This window comes from Rhopilema esculentum, chromosome 8, assembly GCF_057945365.1.
Source record: "Rhopilema esculentum isolate cy_ngs chromosome 8, ASM5794536v1, whole genome shotgun sequence".
Classification (NCBI taxonomy): domain Eukaryota; kingdom Metazoa; phylum Cnidaria; class Scyphozoa; order Rhizostomeae; family Rhizostomatidae; genus Rhopilema; species Rhopilema esculentum.
The window spans coordinates 10538338-10557098 of NC_142822.1; the positions used below are offsets into that span (position 1 = coordinate 10538338).

At 36.7% G+C, this 18761-nt stretch overlaps 2 protein-coding genes across 2 annotated transcripts in view; one reads left to right on the forward strand and one right to left on the reverse strand.

The window, feature by feature from the left end:
* The window catches only part of LOC135694573 (sodium/glucose cotransporter 4), a 57024-nt gene that overhangs the window by 18001 nt on the left and 20262 nt on the right, over nucleotides 1–18761 (forward strand). Inside the window, exons 3-15 of the mRNA XM_065213377.2 lie at nucleotides 627–731; nucleotides 1281–1340; nucleotides 1722–1826; nucleotides 2269–2374; nucleotides 2880–2960; nucleotides 3430–3638; nucleotides 4145–4280; nucleotides 5945–6052; nucleotides 7942–8092; nucleotides 8779–8947; nucleotides 10243–10458; nucleotides 11072–11261; nucleotides 11752–14730. Coding sequence (XP_065069449.2) covers nucleotides 627–731; nucleotides 1281–1340; nucleotides 1722–1826; nucleotides 2269–2374; nucleotides 2880–2960; nucleotides 3430–3638; nucleotides 4145–4280; nucleotides 5945–6052; nucleotides 7942–8092; nucleotides 8779–8947; nucleotides 10243–10458; nucleotides 11072–11261; nucleotides 11752–12038 — 1923 coding nt within the window. The 3' untranslated portion in view covers nucleotides 12039–14730. The remainder of the gene's footprint in view (nucleotides 1–626; nucleotides 732–1280; nucleotides 1341–1721; nucleotides 1827–2268; nucleotides 2375–2879; nucleotides 2961–3429; nucleotides 3639–4144; nucleotides 4281–5944; nucleotides 6053–7941; nucleotides 8093–8778; nucleotides 8948–10242; nucleotides 10459–11071; nucleotides 11262–11751; nucleotides 14731–18761) is intronic.
* LOC135694576 (adenosine receptor A2b) lies at nucleotides 12928–14618 on the reverse strand. Its single transcript, XM_065213381.2, has one exon. It carries the CDS (start codon nucleotides 14616–14618, stop codon nucleotides 13536–13538), a length of 1083 nt encoding a protein of 360 aa, XP_065069453.2. The 3' UTR covers nucleotides 12928–13535.

The window sequence follows — 18761 nt, forward strand, 5'->3', positions numbered from 1 at the left end:
CTTTTTTCTATGAAACTTTTTTCCAACTCTGGTGTTACAAGAGGGCCAATTATTAGCATCAATGCAAAATATTCGTTAATTCAAGATTTGGAAGATATTTTAACGCTCTACAAAATTGGCACCATTTTTTCATAGCATGCAAGGGTTTTGCAGAATTTTTCATGGCCCACCCAAATATCGTCCACCCCTGTATAGCAGATACGTTATGACCGCTCCCTTACAAATTCACCCACTTGGTCACAATTCAATAGTTCTAAAAATAGATTTTCAAGACATTACCACTTTGTCACGTGTAGGTCGTTCGTCGAATTCTCGCAATCTTGCGTTTAATAATGTCATGCATTAGAAGAAGAGCAGAAAACTCTTACGTTGACAAAGAACAATCCAAGACACTGAGAAAGTATTTTGATATACACGAAACTTTAAAGATAAGTTGAATGCTTTGAAAGGACTTAATCCGAGGCAGGATGATTGCACGCAAGACTATCGAAGTAGGGTAGAGAACAGCCACATTAATTGTGAGTAGGTAGTGATGAATGAACAGGCAGCCGCTTTTCGTTTTGAAGCTACAAAATTCAGAAGAACTCATTTAGAAATTTTGACAGTTGTTTTTTCATACAACACAGGTTGGCATGTCTCTTTTTGCAAGCAACATTGGAAGCGAGCATTTAGTGGGACTAGCTGGCTCAGGGGCAGCATCTGGTATAGGTGTTGGTGCTTTTAACTTCAACGTGAGTATTTCTTGTCTCGATTTTGAAGAATTACTAGTTTCTGAACCTTTTTTTCCCCTTCTCTGCCCTATTCCTTCTCGTTTTCCTCTTTCTTATTGTCCCCTATCTTTCCTTCCTTCTTTCCTTGTTTCCTACCTCCCTTCCTTCTTTTCTTCTTTCATTCGACTATGCATGGCCTTACTAGTAATAAAGGAATAATTGGCACTTGAAAATTGCCTTTCTATGGCTAGTGTGTGAGAGGAAGGGACATGAGTATCATTTGTTCACGTCATGAAAAATGATGCAACGTGCTTTATCCGACTTTAGTACGACGTTGTAGTCTGAAATAGGAAGCAGCAATTTTTATTGTTAATTCTGGTCATAGCAAGATGAATTATTTGTTGGAAATACCCATGGTAGTCTCTTGCGTAACTGAGGTTGTAATTTTATTCATTTTCTCTTATTGTACGCCGTTTGATACAGAAACATTTTGGACCAAGAGAGGACTTTTGAACATTGCACCCTTTTTCACAATTTCAGAAAATAAGTTAAACTTGTTTTTTCTTTTAGTCTTTGTTTCTTTTACAACTGTTGGGCTTCGTCTTCCTGCCAGTTTACATTGCAAGCGGGGTTTGTATTAGCTTAATTAAGCATACCTTTTATCAAAGCATTACTGTATACTATCAAGCATTCTGTCATTTTATGGAAATTTTTGTTTGCAACACGAGAACTTTTTTAAAACATACAAAAGTCGAATAGTTATCTTTGAGTTAGTTATTATTAATTTATTTTAATAAAAACAGAATTCTTTCAAAGAATTACAGTTTGTCTTTTTTATCTGTAAGTTATAAAAGTTTAATTGTATAAACATATCATGTCGATCAGAAGATGTTTTGCAATGTGATATGTATTTCATCACTGCTGCTTCTAAGAATTCAGCTTAAGTTAAGAGCAAACATTCCTGTCCTTTTACAGTCTCTTTCTAACGGGCTTTCGTACTTTTCTTTCTAGGTTTGCACACTTCCACAATACATGCACAAACGATTTGGTGGGCAACGAATTCGAGTTCTTCTTTCTCTGCTTTCTCTTCTTCTCTACATTTTCACAAAGATCAGTGTGAGTGCTCTTATTGGCTCTTGCCTAAAATACATGTTTCTTTTAAAGTAGAAAGCCAAATAAAGGCGACTGTAAATACTAAAATTTTATGACAGTAAGACGGTCAACTTATTGGTTGTTTCAATAAAAAGAAAAACACATCGATATCGACGAGGAAGATTGAAATGAAAAAGCTGCTTTTAAATAGAAGCTCTACAATGCTCAGTTTTGGGGATTGTTCTTTTGAAATTTGCACTCGTTCTATATTAAGGAGTTGCACTTATAAAGTTGTTCTTGATCAGTCGTTTCATAAATACGAGGTACGGTTGCGTACGTTTTAGTGTTCGAGTAAAGATAGTTGATAATTCATGCCAAGTACTTAGATCTTTAAATTTCTTTAATTTTATTGATTATTTTTATCAATTTTTATTGTATCGTTGATTCTTTGCTGCCTTTCATGCAGGTTAACATATACTCTGGCGCGTTGTTTATTCAACAGTCTGTTGGCTGGGATCTTTATGTCTCCATCTTGTTTCTCCTTGGGATGACTGCACTTTGCACTATTTCAGGTATCTTGCTTACCTTTTCAAAGCTTATTTGATGTCAATTATTATTCATGTTTTCACCTCAGTGAAAAGTTGCTTTGTTTATTTGAACTTTCTAAAAGATCATGTCCTTTTTCTGATACTTTGGTTTTGTCCAAAAATTTATACACTGGTCGATTGGTAATTACACTCTTTTAGGAGTTTTCTATATGAAATATTTTCTTTAGTAGAGATAGGATCTAGTTCAACTGCAAAACGGTTTTATGAAATTTATAGATGAAACCAATTTTCTCATAAGCCTCATTTTGTTCATAAACAGAATATCATGAAAAATCTTTCGGATGTCTTCTTATTCTTAAATATTTAAGTGTCTTTATACCAAAAAGTTCGACTTCCTTTTAAAAATGTCTAGAGATCTTTGTTTACTACTAATGAGGTTTAAGGAGCAATTCTTAACCATTCTTTACAATATTACAACTTCGTTTGCCCATTTAATGGCCTCTGGTTCACTGTTGTGCCTTAATTCCAGGTGGATTGGCTTCTGTCATATATCTTGACACATTCATGACATTTGTGATGGTTGGTGGTGCAACTGTGATGACCGTCATGGGTGAGTGTGCAATTAAATCTTTGTTTGAAGACCAGCGGGAAGTTCCAAATAGAGTTGTTTCTCGGTGATTGTGATGGTAAACCAGGGTTTTTAATATTCGTCCAAGGTTTGGCTTCCCTTTCTATAGTGATAGGGAAAGAGAGAAATTATCCATTCATTCATTCATTCATTCATTTATTCATTCATTCATTCATTCATTCATTCATTCATTCATTCATTTATTTAGTCACTCATTAATTAATCTATTTTTTCATCATATTGCATCCATCCATTCATTCATTTATTCATTCTTGCCTTTATTTTCTTTTCCGAAATATCCAATATTTAATAAAGAATACCTTAATTATAATTTATATAATCTATACAACCCAGGATATAATTTAAAGAGAACAAGTAGCTATATATATCACTAATATATATTGCATCCACTACTTCAAGACACTGGAATTAAAATAATGCTACTGTGTAGGTTTCCAAAAGGTCGGTGGATATTCCGGATTGAGAACAAAGTACATGAATGCCATGGCGGAAGAAGTTATTGCTGGGAACTACACGTGCGGAGTGCCTCGTTCTGATTCGTTTATCATGCTTAGAAACGCAGAAAGCTCCGATCTTCCATGGCAAGGGTTTATATTTGGACAGACTCCAGCTACCATTTGGTACTGGTGTGCGGACCAGGTATCTACACTTCCTAGTCTCTTGTAGTCTCTTCCTAGTCCCAGGTATCTAGTCTCTTGACATCCTAGGGTATCATTCTCTTAACAGGCACACTTAACAGAGTACTACCAGTTTAGTGTAAATTGTTTCAAAAGAGTTTTATTGTCCTCTGCAACTATCTCAGCACTGAGGTTGCATCAACGACTTTCGAGGTTCCAGTTCAGTCGATTGTTTTTTCAACAACTTATCCAAGAAGATGCTTTTCTGATAGTACTCTTGCTCTTACTATTCTCAATAACCTGCAATATTTATCCCTAAATTCATAACACCGTAACAGATATTTTCGCAAAAGTAGGGTACTAAAACGAAGCCTTAGCGTTAATATATCTCAAGCATCTTTGAAGTTTTGTCGTCATTGATAGTTTTTCAATCGCATCCGTAAAGAACTTTTCAACACATCGTGTCTAAAGTTACCCAAGACTTATTTAATATTTTCACCTTCTCGTGCAATGCTCCTTGCTTTTAAGGTTATCGTTCAAAGATCACTGGCTGCAAAGAGTTTGTCCCATGCACAAGGTGGCGTGCTGCTTGCATCCTACCTCAAAATATTGCCATTTTTCATCATCGTACTACCTGGGATGATCAGCAGAGTTTTGTTTCCAAGTAAGTGACTGTAAGTTACAATATATAAAAGGTTGATATGACTATTTTAACACACATAGAGGTAAAAGTGTTGGTTTGTTTTAATGTTGACTACATTCATTACATAACTTTTTTAAGTAGCAGTCAATGTTCTACTTTCCTTGGTAATTGCATACTTTATTAATGTTCACAGCTTCCATATCGTAGTATTGAATATCTTCCTAAACTGATCTTTCTCGACGAGCAAAGGAAGGAAGGCATGGTCGGGGTGTGGCTATTTAACTGCTTTTGTTTTCATTAGCCTTTCTCTTGTGGTCTTTAACCGTAACCAGGCACAGTTTCTGTTTGCTTTTTGAGCTCTAAATTGATGACGTCACCAAGTTTATTTAAATGATTTTTAATTTGGATCACATAATCTGATAGAGTATCATAAATTACCTGCAATTGTGCAAAATCATCCAAATGTTTTTGGAACAAGCTGAGATATGTCCACATAAGCTTGTCACCATTATACCATATTTTATTTATTAAGGTCTCCAGTTGTTTGCATTGGTGGATCTAGATCATGACATTACTTTATTTTTCAAAGGGGATTTGGTCTCTGTTCCTAGCTTTTATGAATAATCTATTTATTTGTATGTTGTTCTTATTTTTTCTTATTATTGTTATCTTTATTGTTGATATTTCATGGTGTTCTCTTAGGTTCTGTGGGCAAAAGTCTATTCTCTTTAGGGCTCTATTGAGAAGGAATTGAGTTTCGTTGGCGTTTCTATTCATAGAGTGCTACAATGACGCCATTTCTATCTGCACTTTTGTAAATTTCTTTCCCTATAATATGGTTGAAAGTCTATAAATCCTATTTGTCTATGAAGTCTTTCAAATACAATTATAGCAAATCCATTTCACTTCTTAGTGTTTGTTCTTATTTGCACTTGCGTTCCTTGTACATTGCCCATTACCTATTCTGACTACTGCTTTAACTGTTATTCTGTTTGTTTTCGTTGCCACGAATGTGGCTTGCGCCATCTTAACTTTCATATCCAATGTTTTGAAGGTGGGTCTGGAACTTCCTCGTTGGAAAACAGCAAATCATTTTCCGACGGGTGTTTTCTGCCTGCTTAACTTGGAAATTCAGGTACCTGTATCCACGTACTCGGTGTTTGTACATATTCTTTGTCATCTTTGTTACGTTTTACAAAACTCTCACAATGCCATCTCTGTAACCATACTATTGGCAAATCTGATAAATTCGAGTGATTGCTATCCTTTTTTGTCAAATTACAAAAATTCGCATAAAGACTGATTTCTCTTCTTTTTTGCAAAATTTTGCATAAAAACTCATTTCTCTCTTCTATTATAAAATTTTTCTATTGCCAAGAGTTGCAACTTTAAACTTGTCTCTTATACAACTGTCCTTGGTCTCTTTGTCCATTTCTCATTCTTCTCTCGCAATGTTCGTTCCGCATACTTCTGTAAGCTTCTGAATTTTGATTTGAATTTTTTTCTTACCTTAATCCCTTTCATCTTTCTACTTCGCCTTATTTTGAAATTATTAAAGGTTAATGAAATTCATCTCCCTGGTGCCAATCAATGCTCATAAGATCTACATGGTTTGTAGATTATAATTCATTGGCTTGTGTAAACATACATCATTTTATAATTATGAATTTAAAAATTACCTTTAGATGAAGTCGGGTGCGTTGATCCTGACAAGTGCTTCGAAATATGCGGAAGTAGAGCTGGTTGTACGAATATTGCTTATCCAAAGTTAGTTCTTGGAATAATGCCGTCAGGTAGGTTTTTCAATGGTTGGTTTTCTTGTTAAGTACCAAATTCTATTACTTAATGCTGTTTCTAAATTTTTTAGAGGGATAAAATTCTTTGATTAGGAAATCCATATTGTAGCTTCATTAGAAGGGGCCTTCTTAAGGATATGCCGTGTAAAAAATTAGTGGGTCTTCATTTTTAGGTGGGTTGGTGCGGAAAGGTTAAAAAAGGCACATTAAAATTGAATTCTCAAAATCTTGTATTCTCTTTTGAGTCCAGGAAGCTGTTTTAACATTATGCGTAATGATGTTCAGCGCGCATGCCCTGTAACTCCTAGACGAGGTTTGCTTCATTCATTGTCCACTTTTTCATGTTCGTCTCACAAACAAACATATGCATAGCTGCTGCAATTGTTGTATTGATGAGAGCTGAAAAGAGTCGACGCCTTGATAGTTTCAACTTTCAACATGTGGTTATATGCAATTTGACGACACTGTATAAAAATATTGTAGCAGGACACCGCTGTTGCTAAGAAATTGAGATCGAATCATTTAAAGTTTGCGCTCGTGCTTAGTGATCTATAGAGAACCGAAGTGATGGCGTCATAAAGACCTATTTTTAGAATTTCTGAATTCTGATCCCAGAACCTGAAAGAGCATCGTGAAATACCTCCAAATATGCAAATCTAGTCAAAGGCATTACGATTTGGCTGATATATGGCCTCTTGAGCACAGGCTGTTGCCCCATCAAACCTCTGTAATTTGGTCTTGGTTCATAACTTTATGAACCAGGCCAGAATAACAGTAATCCGTTAGCAAACTTTAGAAATCTTTCATTGGCCATATCTCGCCAACTTTGGAATATATCTAACTGAGTTTGCATTTTAAAAGGTATTTTATGCTGTTCTTTCAGATTATGTGGTCAAATTTAAGAAATTCTGAAAAATATTTTTGATGACGTCACACTTCGGTACTCTATTTGCATGCTTTGTAGGCAACCTCAGATAAGAATTCGAAAAGAACTTCAACTTTGTTATCAATCTGGAACATTCTTACCGGCTCAAAGGTAGAGTTGATTAGCGACTAGCTTTAGAATAACAAACATTACTGCACGTAAAGCCAGATGTGGAAAGGCCAGGCCTCCAGGGACATTTTATAAATGGTTCGAATAAATGTTCAAATAGTTTTAAGTGTCAAGATAAACCTGGTTTTATTGAGCAATTTGTAAACCTTTAATAGTAGTATGGATTAACTTGGAAGTAAAACGAATATTTACTATGCGTTAAGTTGATTAATCATAGCTAAACTTACAGAGATTAAAATCTGAGCAAATAAAGCCTTCCCTCGAGCCTGCGCGCCAGACTATAGTTTAGTCAGGGGTCTGGAACCCAAGCTACCTTCCCTCTTATTTTCAAAATGGCAACCAATTCACGCTCAAATCTGAGTTGAAACGCGGTTTACGTCATCACGCATAACCGTGAAATTGAAAGGTAGTTAGAAAGCAGTTATATCAAATTTTTCGTTAGACAGCAAATGGATACTCTATTGGCTGTATATTCTGAAAGGACGTCACTCTAAGATATGAAGAATCTTAGGGCTTCAAGACGCCTTCGTCTGAAAGAGTCTCTTTAGATGATGAATTCCCGATTGAAAAACATTCCCGATTGAAATAAGGGGATAAATCGCGTTAAAGTGGCATAACGTGCGTTTAAGTAGGACAACATGTGCTTATATTAGACAAGATACGTTTAATTAGGACAAGATGAGAGAAGACGCTGTTAACTAGAACAATGTGCGTTAAACTAGGGCAAGATGCGTTTATGATGGACGAAAACAAGATATGTCATATAGCGACATATATTTGTTTAAACTGGACGTTTAAATTAGGCCTGATACGTTTGCAAAATTATTTGCAGGTCTACGAGGCATGATGCTGGCTGTGATGATGGCCGCCCTGATGAGCGATCTAACATCCATTTTCAATAGCGCATCAACATTGTTTACTATTGATCTTTGGGGAAGAATTAGGAGTAAAGCAAGCAATCGGGAACTTATGATTGTAGGAAGGTAAGTAAGGTTATTTCTGCTTCTCACTGTTTGTGGCCCAAATGCTTTAAATTATTGTGGTACAATATCTGTTTTAATTGTTTTGGACAGTCCGTTTAAGGTCCATTTTTGCCAATGGCTACAAGGCCGAACAAATAGCAGCATGTGGAATAGGTTTTGAATAAAATATTAGGAGTTGGTTAACTGCCTGAAACAATGGCGAGTCGGTCACAAATTCAAAATCTTAACATTGCTTTCTTGTTTGTAGAGAAGCTGCAATGTAACGTAGTATTGAAGGAGCCAAAATCCCTGTTTTTCCAGTTGTTCTTCCTTCTCAAATATGGATAAAGGTCCTTCATCCTATCCCCTAACTGCAATAAAACCAATTTCAAATGTTGAGAATTGGTTCCTTTTGTCTTGCAAGGGACATTTGTCAAATAGGAATTGTTCTTATTTCTTAAATTTCAGTGTATCGCAAAGTTAAAGAAAATTTTTTGTTCTCTGGCTTCCACACCTATCACCATATGGCAGTGCTTCATTTGAAGCATCCGTCATTTTGCACGCTTTCTCGACTCAATAATTGTAACAAAACCAATACAAACAGTAATAGGAACAATAATTATCTTTTTTCAACAGTATTTTCTAGATTGTTATCGCTCATCGTATATGATGAATTATATCTACTAAAAATTATTCCTTGCTTCTAGGCTTTTTGTCTTGATCATGTGCATAATCGGAGTATGCTGGGTGCCAATTCTTACTGAGTTCCAGGGTGGTCAACTATTCATATACATAATTTCAATTAGTGCGTATCTGTCGCCTCCAGTGGCTGCGGTTTATTTGATCGCTATCTTATGGAAACGAAGCAATGAACAGGTAAGAATTAGCTGAATCTCATACTTTCTCCCTGCTTTTAAACTATACCTAAAAAGATATCGTTTTAACATCAAATTTGCATAACGAGCTAAAAATAGTTACTGGTTCATAATTTTGCAAAATTCTTAAGCAAATGTCATTATTCTGTAAACTTTGTTTACATTTGAGATCCAAGTGATCCAAGCTGTGGCAATTCCAAATGAAAAACATACCGAAAAATTTACTGCCGACACAATGACTCTTCATAGTTTCTCAGGCTTTCACATACAAATTCAAATTCCAGAAAAATTGTGATTTATCTCGCCTCATTGCAAAATGTTGCTAGGGCTTCTGATTGCATAAATAGCCAGCAAGTAAAGAAGTCATTTGATGGTGTCTTATATCTTAAGAAAAGTAAATTTTTTGTGGCACAAAATTTCAAAATGGCTTTTAAAAAAGCAAACATTTTAGAATATACTTAAGCTTTTCGTCTGACACTTTTCAGAGTAAAAAACGTCAGAACATCGATCAAAACAGTTTTGAAATTTATCTACACAAACATGAAAAACTGCTATTGTGTTGACAGAAAGAGTTCATTATCATCTTAGGACTCCATTGATAACATTCTCAATAGGCAAGCGGCACTGATTGGTCAACCGCATCAGTGGTGCTCGCGTTTCTGACTGGCCTATTTTGATCCACAACTGGGTATATATTTTTCCTAGTGTAGAGTTTTCGATCTATGTTCTGACGTTTTATACTTTGAAGAGGTTCAGACGAAAAGCCAAAGTATGTGCTCAAAAATTTGCTTTTTCAAAGCCATTTTTACATATAACTTTTTCTGATAATCCTTTACTTTTCTTGGCTAGTTCGGTGACGGGTTTTAACGGAAAATATTTTTGCACCCTGTCCCATAGAAAATGTGTCACACAAGCATAACCTGTACCGTAAAAAATATGCCAAAAATTTGGCAAAATTGTGCCATCGTAACCAATCCCATAATACTTACCTGGAACATGCACTTTCTATGAAAACACACTAAACACCAGAGTTGGCTGCTCAAATATTTCTTGTTTATTAATTTTCTTATTTTTGATACACTACCCCAGACTTTTGATGCAAATCATAACAACCTGCTGCATAATTTTTATTTGAAAAGGATACCCTGTTCTGTAGCACATCCTGTCAGGTTAAGTGTTTGAGTGCTGCCTGGGCTCCCGGAAAACTGTAAATTTTTCTATTTAAGAAAATTCTTGTCTTTCATATATCTTGCCATCGATGTCAACTTCAACTTTTCAACTTCTACTTCGTTTCAGGGTACATTTTGGGGACTCGTGTCCGGATTCGGTTGTGGCATCGTCAGAATGACTCTGGACTTCGTTTATCGTAAACCAAAATGTGGAGAGACTGATCTGAGGCCAAGTGTATTGAAGGATTTGCATTTCATGTACTTTGCACTGATGGTGTTCGTCATTACAACTATCGTTTGTGTCGTCATTAGCCTTATCACAAAGCCTGGTGACCCAGAGAAGGTTTGACCAAAAATTAACTCTACTCCTATACACTCATTTTCTATAACAAACTAAGTTCGGGATAAGCGCGCAGTCTCTAGATTATGTTGTGGACTTCAGTGCTAAAGGTCTCTTTAAGACTTGCTGAAGAGCTACTTTTTAGGGATCTTTTTAGGGTCTCTTTAATAATAAATGCTGAAGAGCTACTTTTTAGGAACGCAAAAAATGTCAATTTAATAGGGAATAAGTGCCCCAAACTTCCATTCCATCTTCAAGGAAGAATTTTCGTGCAGTTTTGTAAAATTTAACTCCGCTTTAGAAGCTTGGTTTCTTATTGACGGATCTCTACAGAAAATGACTGGATGTGAAATATCTGTCTAACAGCTACACAATCTTTAGTTTGTTCTATGTAGATTTTGATTTTTGCCCATTTTTGACATTATCTTTGAAATGAAATAACGCTTAATTAGAGAATACTACTGTGCTGATACCAATCGGATATTTTTGGGACAGGGAGTTGAAGCCTCTAGAATTGATGTTTCATTTTTCGTCACGCTAGACAGATAATCCGGCGAATAGATCGCCGAAGGTTTCCAAACATTGGCTATTCCTTTTTCATTTCTTTTTCTTAAAGACTATCCGCACGACATTTTGGACAAGGAACGACCCGACAATTCGCTCTGACGAAATTGAGGAACAAATCCAAATTCAAGCAGCCGACTGTGAGGAGCAAAAGAAACAGAACCGACAAAACGATCCTAGTGACGTCACATCAAGCACAGCATGGATAAAGGACCACGAGACGGTGCAATTTCAGCAATCAGGTATGTGCTAGAGAACATCGACCAAGTTAAGAATCAAACTAGGGGAAAGAAGGCTTTCTTTAAAGCCAAAGGGGTCACATAGACTTTAATAATACGGGGGAGGGTTTATACGGGGGTGGATAAGTATGGGTAAGAATTTTCTTCACAATCCGATACTATTGAGTACTTGATAAGAATATAACTTTCTGTAGTTGAGAGTTCAACAAACGCATACCAAAGTCAATTGCATAACAAACAATAATAACAAGTATTTTCCATCAGTTGCTACATAGAATGCGCAAATTGGATCTTCATGCTATTCTGTATCTAACTCCAAAGATATGTTATCATGAAACAAATTTTTTCACAGAAACCAAATTGAATCATTTTGAATTGTTTTAACGGAAACCATAGCCTTTAGTACAGTTTCTCATACTGTATGATTAAGATATGAACATCTACATAGGGAAGATCAATGCATGAATTAACAACAATTTGGAATCCGTCATAGGTGGAATCAAAGCTGTCATGCCTGTGTGGAAAAAGATTTGCTACTTTGTCTGCGGAATGTCTTCTGATGCGGAAGAAATTAAAAGGACGCACGAGGAGCAAAAAGAGTATCTGAAGGAACTGACGTCTCTCAAGCAAAACCCCCGTGCAAGACTTACTCTTCTTGTCAATTTAGTAGTGGTTTGTGCAGTTGCCCTATTTCTTTTCATTTTCTTCTCGGTGCCTGACGGAGGACCAACAGCTCCAACTATCACTTATGGGAAGAATTTAACAAGTCTTACAAGTTGATATAGATATGGTCAATTTAGATTACTTTTTAACGATGGGTGTAAAGATTTTATATCGCATAATATTTCATATAAAGAATCGGTGCAATTTCAAATATTGCTGTTGTTGTTGTGTTGTTACCAGATGATGGTAGAACTGCCGATATAACTAAAATGCTAATTTGAATTTTTGTTCCCGAGATTGTAATTTTGTAACGCCCTGTTTCTTCCAGTAAAGATGCTTCAATTCAGCTAATAATTAAAAATTTACTGAGTTGCTATCAAACATTCAATTTTCACCAAGTTGTTTGACAACTGTTGTAAAGAAAACAGCCAAATAAATAAATCTGATGGAAAATCATCCTCTTGCCACTGCCGCTGCATCAGGTTAGCACAGAGTACTTTGTTAATCAAATTCCCGAACCATTTATGAATTTTTGTCATGACTATAGAAGTGAAGGGCAAAGGATAGGTTCTTTGGGAGTGAGGGTTTCAGGGGGCATACTGGGAATAAGATTGTTTGAATGCTGTAGAAGTTTAAAGCTATCTTACCCCCGGGCTCTAATGTTTTTTTCTCATCTCATTCAGACGTTACAGACGTAGAAAAAGGCTTACAGATTCTTTAATTCTTTGCACGTTTCATAACAGCAAATATCGCTTAACGTTGATCAATACTGTTTACAATATCAAGTAAGAGAATACGAATACTTGTTAGAGTATATTTTTATCCAATTTATTAACCAGTAAAATGTTCTTGCTTTTTGGTTAACAGTGAAGAAAATACTTGAAAGTTATTTATTTTGTGGTCTACTTTAATGTATGGCACTGATAACTCATTTGTAGAGTTTCAAATAATGTTTACTAGTACAGTAATGAATGGTAAGAGAAAAAGAATTCAAAAAGAAAAAAAATAGCAAGAACAAAAAATAGTGATTGATAACTTAAGATGCAATAAGATGCATTGAATTTTGGAAAACAACAATACTTTTATTTTGTTTCTTGTTCAGCGTTCTAGAATGCTTTTCGTAGAATACCACTTTCACTCTATAGCATCTGGCTATCAGACTGTAATCGGTTAAAAGGCCTAGCCATTCGTTTATTTCAGGGTCTGTAGGATTTTATCCTTACACATTTCAGAAGGTTTAATGTACTTTTAGCACGTTAACTAGCAAAAATCAAGATTTTGAATTTTTAACACACAGGCTAGATATGCTGAAAAAAGGTTTTATTCGAAGCTAAACAACAGCAATTTTAATGTGATAAGAGCGGGAAAAAATTACTGCTTGCTTTTAGTAAAATCAGTTTTCAGCTAAAATGTCGTTTAAACCGGCATTATTTCTCTGGCATTCTAATTCGGTTTCAATCTTTGCAAAGGGCTTGCAAATATAAGCAGAACTGCACAGGAGTCTTGATTGCTTCATCCAAGGTGCCTGCAGCTCCAACTCTTAATCTCTCTAATAAATAATTTTAAACAATGAATTCTGACTATGCGTCATGTGTCGTCCCCAGTCCTCAGTGATCAATAAGAGCCTTCGATTACCCTAAGTCTTGTCATAGATGGCGAGCTAGACTTTGGATCTTCTGCTATTTCCACGACGCTAGTGAGATATTTGGAGGCACTGGAAGATCCCCTATGGTTGTACGTTACTGTACTTTTCTGCGACCTGAATTCGGACAACAAGGATCTCTGTGAAATCATTCTACTTACTCTTTTTCTTGCTGCGGATCGAATTCTGGTGTTCTGCAGGCAGTAAATTATTGGAGCAACTAGGCCATCTATCATTGTTAAAAACTTCATTGCATAATTGAGTTTCTTTTCTTCTTGGGAATCCTCAAATGAGGGGCTAAAACATTGGCGACACAGTTTCTTTGTCAGATAATAGCCAAATGATGGCCCCCAACAAATAATGTAGCTGATAGAAATTAAAACGGCCACTTTTGCAGCTGCCAGCTCCAACTTTAACAGCAATCTCCGCTTTCGTTTATGTGAGCAGGACCTTGCTTCTTCTTTCTCCTGGCAATTCCGTCTTTTTCGGCGATTTTTGACGAATTTGTGAGACTTGTAGCATATATAACAGTACAGAATAATTATTATCACGAATGGTAGGCCAGTGTTAATCAAAAGCATAAGAACGGTCCAAATGTTACTAGGAATGTAATAACATTTCTCACTTCGCTGAGCAAAAGGTATGGAGCACAGGCTGGTTGAGTAGATCCAGGAAAAGGCGATGACTTTCATTGCAGCTGCAGGCGTTGCGTGTACGCGATATTTTAAGGGCGAATAGATAGCGATGAATCGGTCCACTGCCAAGATTAACACGGTGGTCACCGAAACGTAATTAGTTAGTAGGTACGAGTAGCGAAAAAACGTGCAAATAAAGGCGCTGGCCTCTTTGTCGGTCATTTCCCATTGTTTCACCGTATACAGTGGGATAACGAACACTCCCTGGAGAATGTGTGCAACGAGCAAGTTCGCTATCAAGAGAGTTGATGCACGCTTTTCTGTACTGCTCACGCATAAAATAAACAGACAAACACCATTGATGCTTATCACAGCGACAGAAAGGAAGATAAGACTGGCAACAATTGCAACGTCGACCATGATACAGTTTACTTCTCTGCACGTGTCGTACAACAAACGATGTTACATATATTCCCTTTCCTCCGTCCTGAAAAAACCTGATGTTCGATGTCTTCAGTTCGAAAACCGGAAGGTGAGCGACTTTTTATCTGCTATTTATAATCCTCATTTAATCTTGAGCTCTTGAGCTGAAATTCTTTCTATCCAAAGCAAGATGATGATTGGCGAAACTGGGATGTAAGAGAAGAAACAGTCAAAGGAAAGCCAGCAGAAAACTTAATACAACTGCTAACAAAGTTTTCTTTTATGCAAATATTATCTGAATCTACGGGTCAACTGAGACAAACAATGACGAAAGTGTCGAGGTGTTTGGATAGTATAATTACAACGGCCTACATTCAAATAATGAAGTGTCGCCAGAATAAAACTGAACTATAACCGATGGACGGAAAACAAACACAACCGGTGCACCTAGGCACCATAGCTACAATCTTTGCCAAAAACAGTTTAAACGCCTTCCTCTGACGACATGTAAGCAGACAAAGACTAAAACTCTCTTATCAATAATTCCCCGCACCATGTTGATTTATTGTCTAAATGCCTTCGTACAGCTTTCAGTGTAAATCTTTAACCTCCAGCCACAAAACCGTAAAATTGAACGACATTGAAGGGGAGATTTTTTAGAAAAAGCTTTTGCTCTGTGCAAATGGCAAGGACCATTGCTGGGGAACATAACACGTGTGGTACCTCTAGGGACCATACTACGAGTGGTGAATCTAGGGACCATTATACGAGAGGTGAATCTAGGGACAATTATACGAATGGTGCATCTAGGGGTCATACTTATGAGTGGTGCATCTAGGGATCATACTACGAGTGGTGCATCTAGGGGTCATACTGTGAGTGGTGCATCTAGGGATCATACTACGAGTGGTGCATCTAAAGACCATACTACGAGTGGTGCATCTAGGGATCATACTACGAGTGGTGCATCTAGGGGTCATACTGTGAGTGGTGTATCTAGGGATCATACTACGAGTGGTGCATCTAAAGACCATACTACGAGTGGTGCATCTAGGGATCATACTACGAGTGGTGCATCTAGAGACCATACTACGAGTGGTGCATCTAAGGATCATACTACGGGTGGTGCATCTAAACACCATACTACGAGTGGTGCATCTAAGGATCATACTACGAGTGGTGCATCTAAAGACCATACTACGAGTGGTGCATCTAGAGACCATACTACGAGTGGTGCACCTAGAGACCATACTACGAGTGGTGCATCTAGGGACCATTATACGAGTGGTGCATCTAAGGATCATACTACGAGTGGTGCATCTAGGGGTCATACTGTGAGTGGTGCATCTAGGGATCATACTATGAGTGGTGCATCTAGGGGTCATACTATCAATGGTGCATCTAGGAATTATACTACTAGTGGTACATCTAGGGACCATTATACGAGTGGTGCATCTAAGGATCATACTACGAGTGGTGCATCTAAGGATCATACTACGAGTGGTGCATCTAAGGACCATACTACGAGTGGTGCATCTAGGGATCATACTACGAATGGTGCATCTAAAGACCATACTACGAGTGGTACATCTAGGGACCATTATACGAGTGGTGCATCTAAAGACCATACTACGAGTGGTGCATCTAGGGATCATACTACGAGTGGTGCATCTAGGGACAATTATACGAGTGGTGCATCTAGGTACCATAATAAGAGTATCAATATTTATTTTTCGTTTTTCGAAACTTGCTTGCGAGAGCGACCGCTTTGTCCTTTGAAAGAGCCACACCTCTGGAGAGGATTAATTGAAAGTACAAATGCCATTGATATTTGCTGCTCGATTTTCAACCAAAGTAGGCAGAATTGAGCGGAATGTTTTCTTAGGAATCTGTTCTTTAAGCTTACTTTGCTTTGAATTTTTGTTACAATAAAACTGACGTTATAGAAGTTATTCGATACTGTTTGGATTGTTCGCTTGGCCGCAGATACTCAACTTAAAAGATGCACCGTCACAAAGATAAATTTGCCGCTTAAAGAGGAAATGAAAAATGCAGCCAGCCGTGAAGGTTTTCATGGGGAAATTTAATGGGAAGGAGGCGAATAACACAAATGACAGATAAATTCTCTCATAAATGTCCTAGATAGCCTCTCCGATATGAAGTCCTTTCGTAGAAGTCACGTATGGAATTTGAGCTTGTCAAAATTGGATTAAAATGGAAAAATATTGAAACAATTTTGAATCGACAATTAACAAATAGCTTCTAAAAGAGGAACGGAAACCAGGTGTAGATAAAAACGATAAGAAAACAAACGGAACTTGTTTGGTTCCAAGAAAACCATGTTATTTTTGGAAATTGTGAGCTAGTATTGTCAATTCATTTATAGCCATTGACCGAATAGCGTTTCCCGGTAGACACTAAGGATTTTCGGCTTTGGTGTTACTATTTCAGCTATAACCCTAGAAATTATCTAGCAATATAGCATCGTATACGTTTATATTATAAGAAAGTGAAATTTCTACTAATAAGAAAGAATTAGACTCGGTCTTCAAAAAGTTAAAAAAGTTTTTTACTGGATTTTGGAAACAAATTTTAGAACTTAATGCTCAAAATTTCTAGGAGAAATTATCTTGCAGGCGCGAAATATTTAGTGTTTTCAAAGGTTTGAGCGAGGGCAGATTTTGTAACAACAGGCAATTCGGTTTGTTTACATATGCATATGACATAATCTTGTTTGACTAGCCAATCTCAAGTTTTGCGAAGACAGTCTTAAGAAAATTTTGGGAAACAGCGTATAAATTTCGAGTAATGTGCTGAGAATCGTGTATGTTCTGTCCTTGACATCCTGTCATCTTATGAGTTTCTTTGTCATCTTATGAGTTTCTTTATCATCTTATGAGTTTCTTTGTCATCTTATGAATTTTATATAACTAAAATGTTATTCGTTTGTCTTTCATACTGCTTCTTTTCGAAACACAGTTCGCTAAACCAAGTATATTGTCCTTTAGAATGTTGTATGGGATGATCGATAGCATGCTGGTGCTATTTTATCGTATTCTCTAAAAATAATGTCCCTCTTTTCTCATAAGATGAATCTCGCTGTTACAATGATTAGCACCAATACTGTATTTTATCGTAGTTTTATTAGAATTTTTGCTATATTCCAAATCTTGACAGGTTATCACGTGACCACGCCAGTTGCCCCTCATGTAAACAGGGGCTTTGATCATTTCGGAAAGCCGACTGTGCAAGGGACTTTGGCCTTGCCTAACTTGTTGCCATCTTTGTTCGTTTGACTTTTATCAGTTGTCTGAACTTACAATTTTATAAGAACACGAGCCTCAAAATTGGCCAAAAGTTAAGAACAAATTAAGAACAAGCTGAGGCTGATCTTCTACAAAATGCAATTTTGAACAACGTTTTTTCTCAAAAACAAGGACTTTTAGCCATGTGTGGGTGCCTTTATTGATCTATATAGGTCTGACGAATTCAATCCTGAGGTTGTGAATCATCAATCACCAGACCCATTCGTTAGGCACGGTTTGTTGTCAAAAGGCTCCTTAGAAGGCCTGGGTTACGTCGTCTTATCTTATCGCCGACGCATAAAAGTTATATGGAAACCAGGCTTAAAAGGAAGTTTCACTTGGACGAAACAGCTATTTTGACATCCAATTTTGCATTTACACTTTAAATGTTATTTTTACCTTTTTCTGCGAAAAGGTATTAAAGGAAAACCAGAGGGCTGTTTTCACAAATTGCACACTTTTGTCTAAGTTTCGGAGACTTTTATATTAACTGGAATTTTTATTTAACTATGAAAATATAAAAAAACAGTAAAACTATGGTATTTGTGATGTTTAAAAATCAAATCAGTCCTACAGAATCTGACCGTGTAAAAGGAGAAATCGAATGTCGAAAGCCATCATCAGATTATCGAATTCGATTTTTCAAGAATCGAACGTGTTCTATTCCATTCGACAAATCGAAAGGTGAATGAATGACATTCTTGCTCGCCCACGCTGCTACGTCATCCGAATTACCATGTTCTGTATTGTTTCAGTCGGTTGGCAATCATTTTAAAGAAAAAATGGAGTGAACGCAGCCAAAGTTCAACAAAAAGGAAGAAACAGAATTATTCAT